The following is a 17448-nucleotide window of genomic DNA, read 5'->3' as shown; positions in this document are numbered from 1 at the left end:
ATGTGATGGCACCCACAGGAAGAGGGCATTCCCGTCGCCAGAGTGGTTAACAGTGGAAACATGGCAGATAGGCCCAGCAGAACAGAACTCTGAAACATGTCCGCCGGGTTTTAGCAACATGGAAACCATTGGTGCCTGCCAGAGCAGTTTCAGCGGAGTAAGGGCGGACACCAGTTTACACAGTAGGTTGAGGAGGACGGCAGTAAACACAGACTGCTTTTTCAAATAAACTCTCAAAAGGAGGAGAAGGGAAAGGAACATGGTCAAGGAGAGGGAGACCTAGGGCGGACTTTTAAAGGGGAAGAGCCCTGACCATGTTGATAGACGGAAGGAAGAGCCAGTGCCGAGGGAGGGTGAAAATTCCGGCCGGAGAGAGATGATGGAGCAGGATCCCTGAGGAAGCTGGAAGGTTGGCGTGCAGGGGTGCAGCACTGGGCACGGCCTTGAATAAGAAGGAAAGAATGTTCTGCATGCTACTCCGTCCTGTCATCTTTCTTGAGCCACAAACATTTTGTTTCTTCCTTATTCATGAGGGTCTCTGCCCGGGGTTCATGAACCTTCCTGAGCATTTCTTTTGTTTGGTTTCTGCTTCTACTAGACAGGGGCTGCCATAGCAGACCATCGGAAGGCCACTTCCTGTTTTCTCAGCCTGAGGCTTCTTTGCGTTAACATTTTAAATTAGAATGTCTCAGAAATTCTGAAAGTTATTTTAGATTCACTTAAATTGTAACGCCATACATGTGCTACGTAGCATTCTAAGGATTTGGGGTTTTACAAAGTTAAACTACCCAGAAATAAGTTGATACTCATAGGTTTTCTGTTAATCAATGCATATGCTTACTATTTTGTATACCGAGTGCACTTAGAAAAAGAATCTTTGCATCTGGTATTGGCAGAGGAGGTAATTGTATGCATGCTCAGTGCTTGGATTTGCCAATAAAAGATGCATGCTCATCCTGGCCAGTGTGCTCAGTGGTTAGAGTGTCAGCCTATGCACCAAAGGTCTCGGGTTCGATTCCTCGTCAAGGGCACATTCCTGGCGAGTTTGCTCCTCCCCACCCCATCCCCGTTGGGGCGAGTGTGGGAGGCAATCAGTGGATGTGTCTCTCTCACATGCATGTTTCTCTCTCTCCCCCTCCCTCCCGCTCTTCCACTCTCTGAAAAGCAATGGGAAAAAATATCCTCAGGTGGGGGTGAACAAAACAAAAAAAAGATGCATGCTTGTGAGCCGAAACTCATTCAGTTGTCATGGTTTCTCTTAAGGCAATGGTTCTCAACCTTGGCTGCACATTAGAATCACCTGGGAATCTTTTTAAAATCCTGATTTCTGGGCCTCATCCTCTGGAAATTCTGTTTTTTTGTTACTAATGTTGTGGCCCCACCCCATAATAAAGAAACAGAATTTCTGGGGGATGAGGCCCAGAAATCAGGATTTTAAAAAGATTCCCAAGTGATTCTAATGTGCAGCCAAGGTTGAGAACCACTGTCTTAAGGTAGTATAGCATTTAGTTTTTTAGTCTTCTGGCTTCATTTATTTTTTGCCATTTTTGGTTTACTGTGAATGTACTACTGAAGGGGTAGTTAAGGAAAAATGTAGCTACACTTCATCAACTTTTACCACAAATATATTTTTAACTTTTTAGTATGGACAGTTTCAGATATGCACATAAATGCAGGAGGTAGTGTATTAACCCCATTGTACCCATCAACCGTCTTCAAGATTATTAACATTCTGTTGTTTTTGTTTGATCTATTCCTCCAACTTTTTTTTTTCTCGTTGGAGTGTTTTAAAGGAAATTCTGCATAGTACTTTAGTTCACTCATAAATACTTCAGTATGTATCTAACAGATAAGGACTAAAACCATAAAACCATTATCATATCCAACAAAATCAACAAGTTCTTAATATCTAATATCCAGTGCATGTTCAATTTTTCCCTGGTTATCTCAAAAGTGTCTTTTACATACAGATGACTTGTTCAAATAATGATATGAACAAGGTAAGAACATTGCATTCAATGGATCTCTTTTTTTTAAATATATTTTATTGATTTTTTTACAGAGAGGAAGGGAGAGGGATAGAGAGTTAGAAACATCGATGAGAGATAAACATCAACCAGCTGCCTCCCACACATCTCCCACTGGGGATGTGCCCGAAACCAAGGTACATGCCCTTGACCAGAATCGAACCTGAGACCCTTCAGTTCGCAGGGCAAGGCTCTATCCACTGAGCCAAACCGGTTTGGCTCAATGTATCTCTTAAATCTCTTTGAATCTATTGGCTTAAAAACTGTTTTTCCATAATAATTTCACATTTTTTCAAATAAAAAAAATATTTGTAACTCACTACAGGAAACTCATAAAACACAAAGCAAAACAATAATTACTTGCAGTCTCACCATCAAAAGTTAATCACAAAGAGCATATTGGTACATGTCCTCCCATATTTAAGAACACAAACCTCTAAGTGGGAATGCATTTTGCATCCAGTCCTCTTTTTCCCCCCAGTATATTTTTATTGACTTCAGAGAGGAAGGGAAAGGGTGAGAGAGACAGAAACATCAGCGATGAGAGAGAAACATCAGCCTCTTGCACACGCCCCACTGGGGATCAAGCCTGCAACCTGGGCATGTGCCCTTAACCGGAATCAAACCCGGGACCCTTCAATCCGCAGGCCAACCCTCTATCCACTGAGCCAAACCAACTAGAGCTTCTTCTTTTTTTTTTTTTCCCAATTGATTTTAGAGGCAGAAAGGAAGCAGAGAAAGAGAAAGAAACATCAATTTGTTGTTCCACTTATTTATGCATTCATTGTTTGATTCTTGTATGTGCCCTGACTAGGAATCGAACCCACAACCTTGGCACAACAGGCTGACACTAACCAATTGAGCTCCCCGGCCAGGTCCAGTCTTAAACCTTTTGCTACTTGTGGTGGGTAGAGACAGTGCAGCTTTGAGGATGAGCTGACACGCCATTGTGAGGGGATTGAGACAGGGAGGCTGTACCTCTAGGTGACTTTTCTGCTTGTTCACTGTTTGCCTCTGCGACATTCCATTGTTAACGTCCACATGGCTGTTACCCCACCACATTCTACCAGGTGCTGCCGAAGGCCTTGGTAGAAACTTCCCATGCGATCATTTGCATGTTCACCTCTAAAGCCCTTTAGTATTATTTGTTATAAATTAAACGTTGCTCTCTTGTGCTCTTTATGCTGTGCATTTGGACAGAGGTCAGAACTGCAGCAGGTAAGAGCGGTTGGCGTTTCATGTAGATAAAATGAAATGCCAATGATTTTTGTCACAAGTGCCAAGTGTAGACAACTTTGCTTAACTGTAGTGATCTGGGCGGAAAACCAAAATAATATTCCCATTCACAATTTTCTGAGGATGAGTTGTGAGGCATTCACACCAAGAGCCAAAGAAATACTTGTAGTACTTTTCTGTTCAAGGCGGAGAAGCCTCACACTCGTATTTATCAGAAAGGAAAAGCAATTCACTAAGCATTCGTGCTCTGGCAGTTTTCCCAGATGGTTTATTGATTCTTTTGTTCTTTACATTTTGGCTTTAGTGCTGGAAGTGTCTTAGGTTTCTGAAGATGGGTGCGTGAATTCACGCTAACGGATTATTGTAGGGACAAAGACAAAGGAACATTTTTTAAAAGCAGACTCTTTTCTAGGGATTGCGTGAAATATTTTCCACAGTTTTTCTTTCATAGAGTGTCAGACATTGAGTAAATTAGATGTGTTCAATTAACAACTGCAGCTGTGTGTCACCTGAGACCCACAGATATTCTTGTATGTCTGGGAAGTGCAGCTGTGATTTACGTATTTTTTCCCAAAGTGTTGATTTTTTTGAAATACCCTTTGGGCAGCTTAAGTCTAAATCTAATATTGTTTAAACATGTGCCTATCTTATAGGATAATTAAAATGTTATATGAAAAGAAGTGTTAAAAATCAGGTTCTCCAAAGTCTTGAAATGTTTATTTCCAAAAAGCTGAGCAAGCGAAGTAACAGTAGCTCAAAAGTTAACAGTTAACCTGGCTTAATTTTTAACATTTCCTTTTCCCCAAGAATGGCAATTAGGTCTTGAATGCCAGCTGCTCTCTCTGTAAACCATCCAGTTTTAGCTATTTTGTGATGGAAGTGGCCTTTGGAAAATCTAAATGTGTCATTAAGGCAACTCCTTACAAGTTTCATCCCCATCCCGTCTAAGGCGTCCAGCCTGTATGTGTGCACACCCGGGGATGAGAAGCAAGACTGGAATTCGACATGACGGGATTCCCTCTGGACTGCATGCGTTCCAGAGAGCCCGTCGGCCCACCTGTCATACATGTGCTTTAAAGTAACTGCTGTGTGAAGATTGTTGGTTACCTGTCACACCACCTGCCTTCAGCTTTTGATTTTAAATATGAACAGATAATGTCAGTATCCAGTCACAAAAAGTTTAATACTGAGAGTCCACACAGCTGTAACCACTTAACCTGCACTTCTTGTCAGGCTAGATCCGATTTCTCACTCAGGTTCTACAGCAGACAATGAACTTGTAGGGTTTCATAAGGAAAAAACTCAGATGACTTTTATTGCCGTGTCTATAACATTTAATTCTTTTGTTTTTAAGATCCAAGAAAGCATTCTTGGCCAAAATCTAGGGGGAGCTACTGCCACTTTGTACTGTACAAGGAGAACAAAGACACCATGGATGCTATTAATGTCCTGTCCAAATACTTAAGGTTCGTATCTTGTTCTTGTGCCTATACAAAATCAAAACATGGACATTTATTTTCTTCTTTCCGTGCCAATAAGAAAGAAGTGGGAACCCTAGCCAGTTTGGCTCAGTGAGTAGAGCGTCGGCCTGCGGACTGAAGGGTCCCAGGTTCGATTCCAGCCAAAGGCACATGCCTAGGTTGCAGGCTTGATCCCTAGTAGGGGGCGTGCAGGAGGCAGCCAATCAATGTTTCTCTTTCATCATTGATGTTTCTAGCTCTCTCTCCCTCTCTCTTCCTCTCTGAAATCAATAAAATTATATATTTTTTTAAAAAGAGGAATGGGAAAATAGGCAAGCAGATAGCAAATATGCCTCGCAATTACAGTTTCCTTACACAGTAGGTGAATCAATTTTTTTTTTAATCTCCCTGCATATTGCCAATGATTCAAGATGAAAATTTTCTAACTAGTTCACATGTAGTAGAGAGTAACCAGTCGGCTCAGCTGAACATAAGGGTTAACTTTTTTCCCTGAAGCCTACACTTTGATGGGGCTGCAGAGGTTTGTTTCACTAAACTAAGGAGATTGAAAGCCTGAGACGGATTTCCTCACAGGAACGCAGATACAGCAGAGATGGGCCAGGTCCTGAAGGATTTTTATTTTATTTTTTAAGAAATGGGTACAGGCACCACAGCAAATCTCTTTGCAATACAAATTTGCTTTCTAATACATATTTAACCCAGTTTAAACAAGGTTCGTAGTGTGTTAACTTGTGGCTGCCATAACAAAATACCACAGACTTAGACAAATTTTCTCACCATTCTGGAGGCTAGAAGTTTCAGTCAAGGTGGTATAGGTTTGGTTTTTTTCTCCTTGGCAGGTGGCCACCTTTCTGTGTCCTCACGTGGCCTTTCCTGTGTCGTCGTGTCCCCGGAGTCTCAGTGTGTGTCCAGATTTCCTCCTCTTACTAGGACGCCAGTCAGATTGGATGAGGGCCCACCCTATGGCCTCATTTTAACGTAATCACATCTTTAAAGGTTCTGTCTTCAAATGCATTTAGAAATACCTGGAGGCAGGGCTGCATCATAGGAATCTGGGGGAAACCCCGCTCAGCTCAGGACACAGTACTCTGTCAAGTAATGTTTTATTTCACTTTAGTTGCTTGCTCTCTGGGAGAGAGTTGTGGTGCTTTGTCTGCACCTGAGCCTGGGAGAATAGACAAGGCACCACAAGGAAGGGTAGACGGTGTGGAGGGACTTCCTCTGAGATCTGGGCTGAGGGTTGCTCAGAGTTCAAGAAATTCTCCCTTTTTTCTGCAGTTAGGGTGGAGCCGTTTGTATAACATACGTCTTAGTAAACTAGCTTACCTGTAGCTTCATTGCAAAACTGTTCAGATCCCAGCTTTAGCATTTGGCTTTTGAATACAAAGAAATAGCATGTCTATTCAGAAAGTTCACATCATTACTCACTTTTTTTAAATTGAAGATACAGAGTTTTCAAAGTGCCACATTATACCAGTATATCTAGAATGAGTATTTCTTTACCTTCACAGCCATGCAGTGTAATGCATTACATATGATTCATAGGAAGTGCATTATTTCTTTGCTTGTTACTGGCCAGCTAAGTCTTTAAACTTATTTAGTGCCACAAACATTTTAAGTCGAGCACTGCTAGGGAGTTGTTCAGGCATCACTTACTTTCTCATGTTGCATATTATGTTTTCCTGGGTATGTTTTTAAATTGTATCCCCTTATTCTCTTAATCTATTATGATTTTAAGTATATTTTGAATCTGAAGTTATGAAAAATATGATTTCTTACTGGTATACTACTTCAGATGGTTTTGTTTTTGTCTTTCCAGAGTCAAGCCAAACATATTCTCCTACATGGGAACCAAAGATAAAAGGGCCATTACTGTCCAAGAGATTGCTGTTCTCAAGTAAGTGGAGGGCACATATTGGGGTTCACATTGCAAAACCCTAGCACCACCTTTCAGAAGCCTCAAATTTGCTTTGCAGAATGTCTCTCTTCAGTCTTTAGATGGTGTCTCTACCTATTCAAAAGTTGTTTTTCTGTTTCTTTTCATGCTTGCTTATTTGTAGTTCCCAAAGTTTTTAGAGCACACAGGTATTATTTGTGTGATTTTAAGGGATTTTTGTGGCAGAGCTATGAGGATAGTGCATCTTTCTTTCTCTCTCTTTCTCTTGTACATTCATTATTAAAAACTAGAGGCTCAGTGCTCGAAATTTGTGCACTCGGGGTTGTCCCTCAGCCTGGCCTGCGCCCTCTCTCAGTCTGGGAGCCCTTGGGGGGTGTCCGGCTGCCTAAGCCAGCAATTAGACATCCTTAGCACTGCCGCAGAGGCGGGAAAGGCTACCACCACCGCCACTGTGCTTGCCAGCCGCGAGCCTGGCTTCTGGCTGAGTGGCGCTCCCCCTGTGGGAGTACACTGACCACCAGGGGGCAGCTCCTGTGTTGAGCGTCTGCCCTCTGGTGGTCATTGTGTCATAGCGCCGAGTCGTTCTGCCATTTGGTCAATTTGCATATTAGCCTTTTATTATATAGGATAAGTTACTTAAAATTTTAATACAAAACAGTGAATGAGCACTTTTGTGACACACTGCAGATATGCAGATGAAAAAGATGGCCTCTGCTTCTGAAACAGTTATTTAGTAGAGCAGACCAGTAAATCAGAACCCATCACACAGTGAGATTAATGCTGAAATAGAAGGATATTGGTGGTATTAGGGTAGATCTGACAGCAAAGCCAGGGACTCATTGTTGGGGGACAGCCAGGGAAGGTTTTCTCAGAAAATGGGATACTAGAGTTTTAATCTAGATCAGGGCTTCTCATTCTCTTTACTGTTGACATTTTGGGCTAGATAATTCTGTTGCGGGTCATCCTGTACATTGTTGGACATTTAGCAGCAGCCCTGGCTGCTGTCTACCCACTAGATATCAGTAGCATTCCCCCTGCCACCTAACTTTGACAAGCAAAAATGTCTCCAAGCATTGCCATTTTTCCGTGAAGGGCAAAATTGCCCCTGGATGAGAACCACTGGTCTAGAAGGATGAGTAGGAGTTTCCTGGGGCTGCGGCAGGTCTAGGGTTATGTGTTCCAAACTAAGAAAACAGCTTGTGGAAAGACACTGGGATGGAATTGGGAACATAGCACATTTGGTACCTGGCACGTACTTTAGTTGTGTGGGAGCACAGCAAGAAATAGGCTTGGGGGTAGGCAGAATCCAGATTTGAAGGGCCCTACAAGGTCATATTCAGGATGTTGGACTTGATCTACACAGAGGAAGTTGTGTTTAGAGGCAGGATTATGAGTTGTGGGCAAAGCAATAGAGCTGAAACTGGAGCTCTTGGAGGTATTGGCACATCCTGAGGAGGGAGAACAGGAGTCTGAACCCAGTCAGTTCAGCGAAGGTAAAGGCTTTCATCTGAGTGCACCCCTGAGGTGAGGAATGCTGGGAGGACAAGGTAAACGGGCAGGAGGAAACTTGGGGGTGATGCACATACATGTTCATTACCTTGAATGTGGTGATGGTTTCACGAGATTATTCACATATTAAAACGTATGTTTTTAATATGTATACTTTACCTTATGTTAGTTATACTATAACTAGAGGCCCGGTGCACGGGATTCATGCACTGGTGAGGGTTGGCCAATGGGGATTGGCCCGCTGTGGGAGCGCCACTCATCCTGGTCAGCCCAGCAGCACTCCCACTATGGGAGCACACTGACCACCAGGGGGCAGCTCCTGCATTGAGCATCTGCCCCCTGGTGGTTAGTGTGCATCATAGCAACTGGTTGACCAGTCATTCTGGTTGTTCCGCCATTCGGTCGCTGAGCTTTTATTATATGGGATTAAAAATAAGACATCTGTGCTGGCTGTCCCCACTTAAAATAAATACTTATATTTACTTGTAATTCCCTTATCTTTTCATAATGAATTTGACGTGGAATCTCCTCTTTACCCTATAACCTGGCTTCTTTCCCATCACTTTTCTGATTCACTAGAACCAGGGATTGAGCTCCTGGTTGCATCATAATGGATTCTCCAGTCCTTTTTTTCCCTGACCTGGGGACAGTGGTGTGCTGTGGCAGTAAAGCAGAGTGAGAGCACGTTCTCTCCATGACAGAGGTGTGTGCAGATGTGATGTGTTTGAGAGAGAGCGGGAGGAAACTCTTGAAATGGTGGTGCTCCTACCTTCCTGCCTAATCTTTTTCCTCCTGTGACGCATCGAATGTGGTCATCTGTTGAGAGTGAACAGGGCAGGAGTGGGGAAGGGAACTTGAGAAAAGTGTGAAGATTTAAAACAGCCTCTGTAGGAAATGGGGCCAGGGCTGGCCAGGAACTCTGAAGAATGGGTGAGCAACAGGGGCTTGAGAGCTCAGGCTCCCAGACTCTGGATGTGGGACACGGGGTTGTTGCCTTCTCTTTGTTATCTAAAGTATTGTGATAGTCAAGTCCTGTTCTTTCTGGCTGGCTCTGTGAATTTTCACCTAAATTAAAATTTAAGTTGGTTAGTTTTGTTTTCAACACAGAAGAAATCAGGTGGAAATGAAAGTTCTGCCATAATTGTACTCCCTCAGAGATTGCTTTGTTCATAGCTTGGCATATTTTCTCTCATAAGCCAAAATATTTATATCAAGTATGTCCCTTTCTTGTGAATAATAAATGATGCATCTCTTTCTCTGTTAATAAAAACATTATAGCCCTAACCGGTTTGGCTCAGTGGATAGAGCGTCCGCCTGAGGACTGAAGGGTCCCAGGTTCGATTCCGGTCAAGGGCATGTACCTTGGTTGTGGGCACATCCACAGTGGGGGGTGTACAGGAGGCAGCTGATCGATGTTTCTAACTCTCTATCCCTCTTCCTTCCTCTCTGTAAAAAAATCAATAAAAAATATTTAAAAATAACAACAACATTATATTACATAGCAGAAGGTATTTAAATATATGGATATATCCTAATTTATGAACGATTACTTTGTTTCTAAATGTTTATATTGTTTCCCATTTCTTGCTTTCATAAGCAATTCCATGACAGACATATTGGTAGCTGAATTTTGGCACACATCTGTAATAACTTCATTAAGATAAACTTAGCAGTGGAATTACCAATTTTTTTTCTTTTAATCTTTATTGTTGAAAGGATTACATAGATCCTCCTTTTTCCCCTATTAACCTCTTCCAGCCCACTCCTGTCCCGTCCCCCCCCCCCCCCGAATTACTGATTTTTTAAAATGTTTTTTATGTTAATTGATTTGAGTGGGAGAGGGGGAGAAGGGGAGAGAGAGGGAGAAATACTGATGAGAGAAACATCATTCTGCGGTCTCCTGCATGCTCCCAACTGGGGATCAAGTCTGAAACCCCAGGCATGTTCCCTGACCAGGAATCAAACTGGTGACTTGTCGGTGCATGGGACTACGCACTGCCATCGGAGCCGCACTGGCTAGGGCAGTGGAATTACTGATTTAAAGGGAATGTGAAATTCTAGGTTTTAGGTTTTCAATAGGAAATCCTAATTGCTGGGTAGAAAGGTGGTACCTATCTTTATTCTGCTTCTCCAGAATTCTCCACACTGGTTCTTTAGACCAAGCATGTATTATGACTTTCTAAAAAGTCATTTGCTAATTTGAAAGTCAAAAAAAAGGCACCTCATTCATTTATATTGCATTACTATATGATGTGAAATTTTTGAATATTTGAAGAGTGAAGGAATTTATTTTCTCCTTGGTCAGCCACCAGGTGTCACACTTAATCACAAGGCTGATCTGTCTTCAGACCTTTGTTGCCTTTATCATCTGTTGATAGTAAGAAACTGCATTAGACACCTAAATGCTGGCCTTTGCACAGCCCATAGCACCTATCTTACAGATGCAGGCTGTACCCTTAGTTTGCTTAATGGATGTGGAGCTGGGCAGATTGGCCTTTCCCCTGAACACTGTTGCACAGGATAAATCCACTCTCCCATGCGAGGATTTCACTGTTTCTGAGTCGGCCAGTCCTGGGGATAAGCTGCATTTCTTTTCAGCTTCATGCAGCTCCCCAAAGCCACCTCGTAATTTTAACAGGATCCCAAGCAGGAACAGCTTCGTTCAGAATGATTTCTTTCTTTTCCTGCCTCTCCCTCCCAGTGTACTTTCTGAACCTGAGCCAGTATTTCCCTGGCTTTGTTAATAAAGGCCTTTTGTGCAACATGCTGCTTAAGTTGGCATTTGAAAGTGAGATTTGGGTATTGCCAACTTATTCACAGTATTGGCTGTGAGTTTACAACCAAAAAGCTTGAGCCAGGGTCATCAAAGTTAAAACTGTGAACAATTTTGTGAAGATATTGTCAACTCCATTTCAGCTGTTCTCCAGGAGCACCCAGACCAACAAGAACTGAATACAGCTCTAGCTTTCTGCTGTGCTAGAGGGATTCAGAAATACATGTCTGTTGTATATTCAAGAACAGGCAACAGAATATGATTCTGCCAAAAAAAGGAATGAAGTGCGGATACATACTACCACATGGATGAATCTTAAAAAACATTATACTAAGTAAATGAAGTCAGATATAAAAGGTCTCATGTTATATGAGTATATTCATATAAAATGTCCAAAACAGATAAATCTATAGAGACAGAAAGTAGGCTAGTGTTTTCCAGAGGCTGCAGGGAGAGGGAATAGGGTTAATAAGTAAAAGGTTTCTTTTGGAGGTAATGGAATTGTTCTGGAATTAGATAGTGGTGGCAGTTTCACAACCTTGTGACTATATTAGAAACCACAGAATTATACACTTTATAAAGGTTAAAATGATAAACTTTATGTTAATTTTAATCTCAACTTATTTAAAAAAAAGAAGAAGAAGAAGAAGAACAGCCCAGCTGGCATGGCTCCATGGTTGAGAGTCAGCCTATGAACCAGGAGGTCACAGTTCAATTCCTGGTCAGTCACATGCCCAGGTTGTGGGCTCAATCCCCAGTGTGGGGTGTGCAGGAGACAGCCAATCAATGATGCTCTCTCATCGTTGATGTTTCTATCTCTCTATCCCACTCCCTTCCTCTCTGAAGTCAATAAAAAAGAATATATATATATATATATATATATATATATATATATATGATTTCATTTAAAAAATAAAGCATTATTTATTATATTAAAAAAATAAATAAAGCATATTGAAATATAGCAGTTAAAGCAATTTGATACTGGCACAGAAATAGGTAAAATAATTAGACCCAGATACATCCACAGATTTAGTACACATTCAAAGTAGCATTTAAAGTCAGCAGATTTGATTGGTTGAATCAGTGAATGTGGCTGAGATAACTGAGTAGCCATCTGAAAATAAAATTAAAGTTGCTCCTTACCTTAATTCCCTATTCTAAACACATTCCAGGTAGATTTAAAAAATTTATTTTTTATATATATATTTTTATTGATTTCAGAGAGGAAGAGAGAGATAGAAACATCAGTGATGAGAGAGAGAATCATTGATCGGCTGTTTCCTGCACACCCCACACTGTGGATCAAGCCCACAACCCGGGCATGTGCCCTTGACTTGAATTGAACCCGGGACCCTTCAGTCTACAGGCTGAAGCTCTGTCCACTGAGCCAAATGGCCAGGGCTGGATCAAAAATTTAAACATGCCCTAGCTGGTTTGGCTCAGTGGATAGATTGACAGCCTGCGGACTGAAGGGTCCTGGTTCGATTCCAGTCAAGGGCACATGCCCGGGTTGTGGGCTCAATCCCCAGTGTGGGGTGTGCAGGAAGCAGCTGATCAGTGATTTTCTCTTTCATCATTGATGTTTCTGTCTCTCTCTCCCTCTCCCTTCCTCTCTGAAATCAATAAAAATATATTATAAAAAATACATATTTTTTAAAAACTTAAACATAGAAATATAGCTGTCTTGAGGCCTGCGCAGGTCCCAACCTGTCGGTGGTTTGGGGTTGCTGTCTGCCTCATAAAGCAAAGTAGAGGGTTTGTCATCTGGCAAGACAAAGCGGTCTTCTCCTTGGATGAAACCTCCCACATCGTTGGCTTTGGGACCTTCCAGGAATGGAAGGGCAGAGACTGAGGCCTCATGAGTCTGGGTGTTCAGTTGAGGTAGAAAGAGAAGACAGTGGTTGTAAGAGAAAGTCCAGAGTGGTGTGTAGTTACCTTAAGAACGTGTCACTGTTAACATGACAGTCACAGATGTGGATTCCTCAACAATACAATAATAATAACAACAGTTTCCAAAAGGTTACTTTCTTCTTTCCCTCTCTTTTTAAATGTGGCTTCAAAGAATTCTTAAGACGTGAACAATAGAAAGACATGTGAGCAGATCACAAAATGCATAGGTGTTAATTATTTTATTTTATTTTTTCTCATAATATTTAAAACTTCCTCGTATCTTTAAAATCTTAAGAGACCTGGGATTAACCCTAGGGATTTCTTCCTGATACTCTGGCCACACCTCCCAACCCAATTCAAAAAACACCTGCTGGCACACGATGGCTTAGAATGGGCTGCAAGGGCCCATACAGTGACTGCTCTGGGCAAGGCACGGAAGTCTTCTGGGGATGGTAGGGGAGGCTGTGTCCAAGGAGCCTGGTTTGGAGTTGACAAAAATGTTCAGGGCTTCTTTTTCAGTTCTGCTTTCACACGAGCTCTGGACCCCTAGACAGATGGTTCTCAGCCCTGTCAGATCCAACACTCTCCTTTTCTATGGCAGTCTGTAACTTCCTCCTTCACTATCCTGAAATGAATTCCATAGGTAATGTAAGTTACCTTTTAGCACATCTTAACTATAACATAAAAGGGGTGAAATTAAAAGAAAGTATTTTGTTAAAACAATTTTTAAAATACAACTGAATGAACAAATCTGTGTGATGTTTGTATATGACTCTGTTGAATGGAAAAGAGGCAACACTTTGTCAGATAATAACAAAACCAGTTAAAAAGCAGCAGCAGCCACAGTATCGTTGCACATAAATATAGATCTATAAATATAATATAAATACGTATTTTTATAGCCAAGTCCCGGGGGCAGTATTTATACTCCACAACCTACCTTTAAAAAAGAACAAAAAGCCAAAAGGTATGTATGATGCTGTTAATTTAAAATGCAGAGCCAGCCGCAACCGGTTTGGCTCAGTGGATAGAGCGTCGGCCTGCGGACTGAAGGGTCCCGGGTTCGGTTCCGGTCAAGGGCCAGTACCTGGGTTGCGGGCACATCCCCAGTGGGAGATGTGCAGGAGGCGGCTGATCGATGTTTCTCTCTCATCGATGTTTCTAACTCTCTATCCCTCTCCCTTCCTCCCTGTAAAAAATCAATAAAATATATATTAAAAAATAAATAAATAAATAAATAAATAAATAAAAAATAATAAAATGCAGAGCCAAAGCTACTGACCAGCAGTTGACACAGTTGCTGGTTTCTGTGTGAAGAACACTTTCCCTCCTCTTAACCCTCTTGTTGTAACCCTCTTGTTGCTTAGAACGAGGAGACTCCATAATTTAAAACACGGCGAGAGGAGCAAATCTTCCTGAGTCAGCATGGCCCATTCCCCTCCTTTCTAAAGCTACTTTTGGCATCAGAAGTTGACTGGGGAGGGAGAATCAGAAAGTGCTGGTCAAAGCCCCTAGAACGACAGTGCTCAGAGTCCTTTTACTTGTCGCTGCAACCAATATACTAGTAAACTAGTGAAAGACCAGCAGTGAAGGTTAATGTCTTGGTGAATGCATAGAGGCCAACACTGCTCTAAGTGAGACATGATAAAAAAAAAAAGTGTGTCACTACTCTAAGTCAAAAGGAAACAAAATTAAAAGTACTCTTTTTACTATAAACAACTATATAAGTACTCTACATATTCTTGGGATAATTAAAAATACATATCTGACTAGGCATTAGGATTTAGGATATCCTTTCTAACTATGCTTTATGTCCCAGGGCTATTTAAAAGGATTCCTGAATTTAACTGACATTTTACTATGTAGTCCTTACTTACAGAAGAAGGCCAACTAAGCAATGGTAGATACAGAAAAACACTCTTTTACACATGGCAGCATTTTTCCTGGGGAAGCTGAACAGCTGGATGAAAGATTGGGAGAACAGGATAGTCAGCATTTAAAAAATATCACCCCAGCCTTGACCAGTGAAACTCAGTGGTTAAAGCTTTGGCCCTGGCACTGAAGGGTCACGGGTTCGATTCCCAGTCAAGGGTATGTGCCTGGATTGCAGATTCCATCCCCAGCCCCAGTTGGGATGTGTGCTGGAGGCAGTCAATCAATGTGTCTCTCTCACATCAATATTTCTCTCTCTCTTTCTCTCATTGATGAGAATCATCAATTGTTGGCCTCCTGCACTCCGCCTACTGGGGATCTAGCCCACAACCCAGGCATGGAAATCAAACCAGTGTCCTCTTGGTGCAAGGGATGACACTCAACAAACAGCCATCCTGGCTGGGCCAATTTGTACTTTTTAATCCCTTCACCTTTTTTACTCTTCACTCCACCCCCTCCTAACTGACAACTATCAAAATGTTCTCTGTATCTATAAGTCTAGTTCTGATCTACTTGTTCATTTATTTTGTTTTTTAGATCTAATTGATAGATACATATTTATTACCTTTTATTCATATTTTTTATCCTTTTTTTTCTTCTTAAAAAATAGCGTTTAACATTTCATATAATACTGGTTTGGTAATAATGAACTCCTTTAGCTTTTTCTTATCTGGGAAGCTCTTTTTCTGTCCTTTAATTAAAAAAGCTAACGTTGCTGAGGAGAGTAATCTTGGTTGTAGGTCCTTGCTTTTCCTCACTTTGAATATTGCCAATCCCTTTTGGCCTGCAAAGTTTCTGTGCAGAGATCAGCTGACAGTCTTATGGGAGCTCCCTTTTAGGTAACTAACTGTTTTTCTCTTGCTGCTTTTAAGATTCTCTCTTTGTCTTTAACCTTTTGCATTTTAATTATGATATGTCTTGGTGTGGGCCTCTTTGCGTTCATCTAGTTTGGGATTCTCAGGGGCTCCTTTTTTTAGGTAGACTTGCTACATCTCCCAGGCTTGATAGAGTGGTCTCATGTAGCCTAATGTGTCCAGTGGCACAGCCTCCATGATCACCCCTAAACACTCAGCCTTTAAAACCCCTGGAAAGGAAGGTCCTGACGCACTCTCACCTGTAACACTCTCTGCTCTGTTTATTTATTGTTGTTGCGGTTTTGGGGTTTTTTTTAGAATAACTGCGCAAAGACTTGCCCACTTGAACAAGTGCTTGATGAACTTCAAGCTCGGGAATTTCAGCTATCAGAAAAACCCTCTGAAATTGGGAGAGCTCCAAGGGAATCACTTCACTGTTGTTCTCAGGTAAGGAACTGGGTCAGGTGCAGACCAGGAAGGGTCTTGCCTAGTCACATCTATACTCGATGTGACCTCATAAGGAAAAAACAGAGCAGTTATTAATCTAGGTGAACTGATACTAGCAGTCATGGCAGCAAGGGAAGGCAGAGTGGCCTCATAGGGTTGGGGGAGCAAATACGACTGGAGTATTTGTACTGACACCCCTCTAAAAACTCAGCACCACTTTTGGAAAGACTCCATCTCCTTAAATACTGTGTTAAAAGACAAAGAATGCATCGTTCCACTTACGTGTGAGGCCTCGAATAGGCAAATCCTAGACCCAGAAAGTAGAAGAGGTTTCCTGGGCCGGGGGTGTAGGAGAGGGTGAAGAGTTAGTGTTTAATGGGTGTAGAGTTTCGGTTTGGGAAGATGAAAAAGTTCCAAAAGTGGGTACCATTGAAGGTTACACAAGATTGTGCATGTCCTTAATGCCACTATAAGCTTGAAAATGGCTAAAATGGTCAGTTTAATGTTACATCTCTTTTACCACAATTTAAAAAAAAGAAATATCAAAGTTGTCAGGAAGCAGAGAGAAAGCTGCAAAGAGCACGGGGAAAGCATGGAAACCAACCCGTGTCATTTATGATGTGCATTCCTGAATGTGTTTGTGAATTTTTTCCTCTGGATAATCTGGGCCCCTACAGAAATATAACAGGAACTGATGGCCAAGTAGAACAAGCCATGAACTCTCTCAAAGAGATTGGTTTTATTAACTACTACGGAATGCAAAGATTTGGAACTACAGCCGTCCCCACATACCAAGTTGGAAGGTTTGTATTCAAGTTCTATACTCTCATCTAAAAGAGCTCTCATAAAAAAAGAAGCAGGTGGTGGGGTTTTTAAAAAATATTTTATTGATTTTTTTTTTTACAGAGAGGAAGGGAGAGGGAGAGAGAATTAGAAACATCAATGAGAGAGAAACATCGATCAGCAGTCTCCTGCACACCCCCTACTGGGGATGTGCCGGCAACCAGCTAGGGCTCTAAAATTCAGTTTTTAAAAAATATTTTTAAAAATACAAATAAGGCCAAAACCGGTTTGGCTCGGTGGATAGAGCATTGGCTTGCGGACTGAAAGGTCCCAGGTTCGATTCCGGTCAAGGGCATGTACCTGGGTTGCGGGCACATCCCCAGTAGAAGATGTGCAGGAGGCAGCTGATCGATGTTCCTCTCTCATCGATGTTTCTAACTCTCTATCTCTCTTCCTTCCTCTCTGTAAAAAATCAATAAAATATATTTTTTAAAAAAACAAACTATGAACAAATTCCTATGCACACTGCACATCTTATTTTGAAGTAAAAAAACAAAACGGGAACAAATACAATATTTGTATTTGCACGTGGCCCGCGGGCCGTAGTTTGAGGACC

The 17448-nt window shown here is 41.7% G+C and overlaps 1 protein-coding gene across 1 annotated transcript in view; it reads left to right on the top strand.

Annotated features, from left to right (window-relative positions):
• The window catches only part of PUS7 (pseudouridine synthase 7), a 52995-nt gene that overhangs the window by 22684 nt on the left and 12863 nt on the right, over positions 1–17448 (top strand). The window contains exons 6-9 of the mRNA XM_081101786.1: positions 4618–4729; positions 6564–6641; positions 15921–16049; positions 16727–16852. Coding sequence (XP_080957912.1) covers positions 4618–4729; positions 6564–6641; positions 15921–16049; positions 16727–16852 — 445 coding nt within the window. The remainder of the gene's footprint in view (positions 1–4617; positions 4730–6563; positions 6642–15920; positions 16050–16726; positions 16853–17448) is intronic.

This window comes from Myotis nattereri (assembly GCF_964212035.1).
Source record: "Myotis nattereri genome assembly, chromosome: 11".
Lineage (NCBI taxonomy): Eukaryota > Metazoa > Chordata > Mammalia > Chiroptera > Vespertilionidae > Myotis > Myotis nattereri.
The sequence above is the reverse complement of the archived record's forward strand: the minus strand, read 5'-3'. Positions and strand labels throughout refer to the sequence as shown.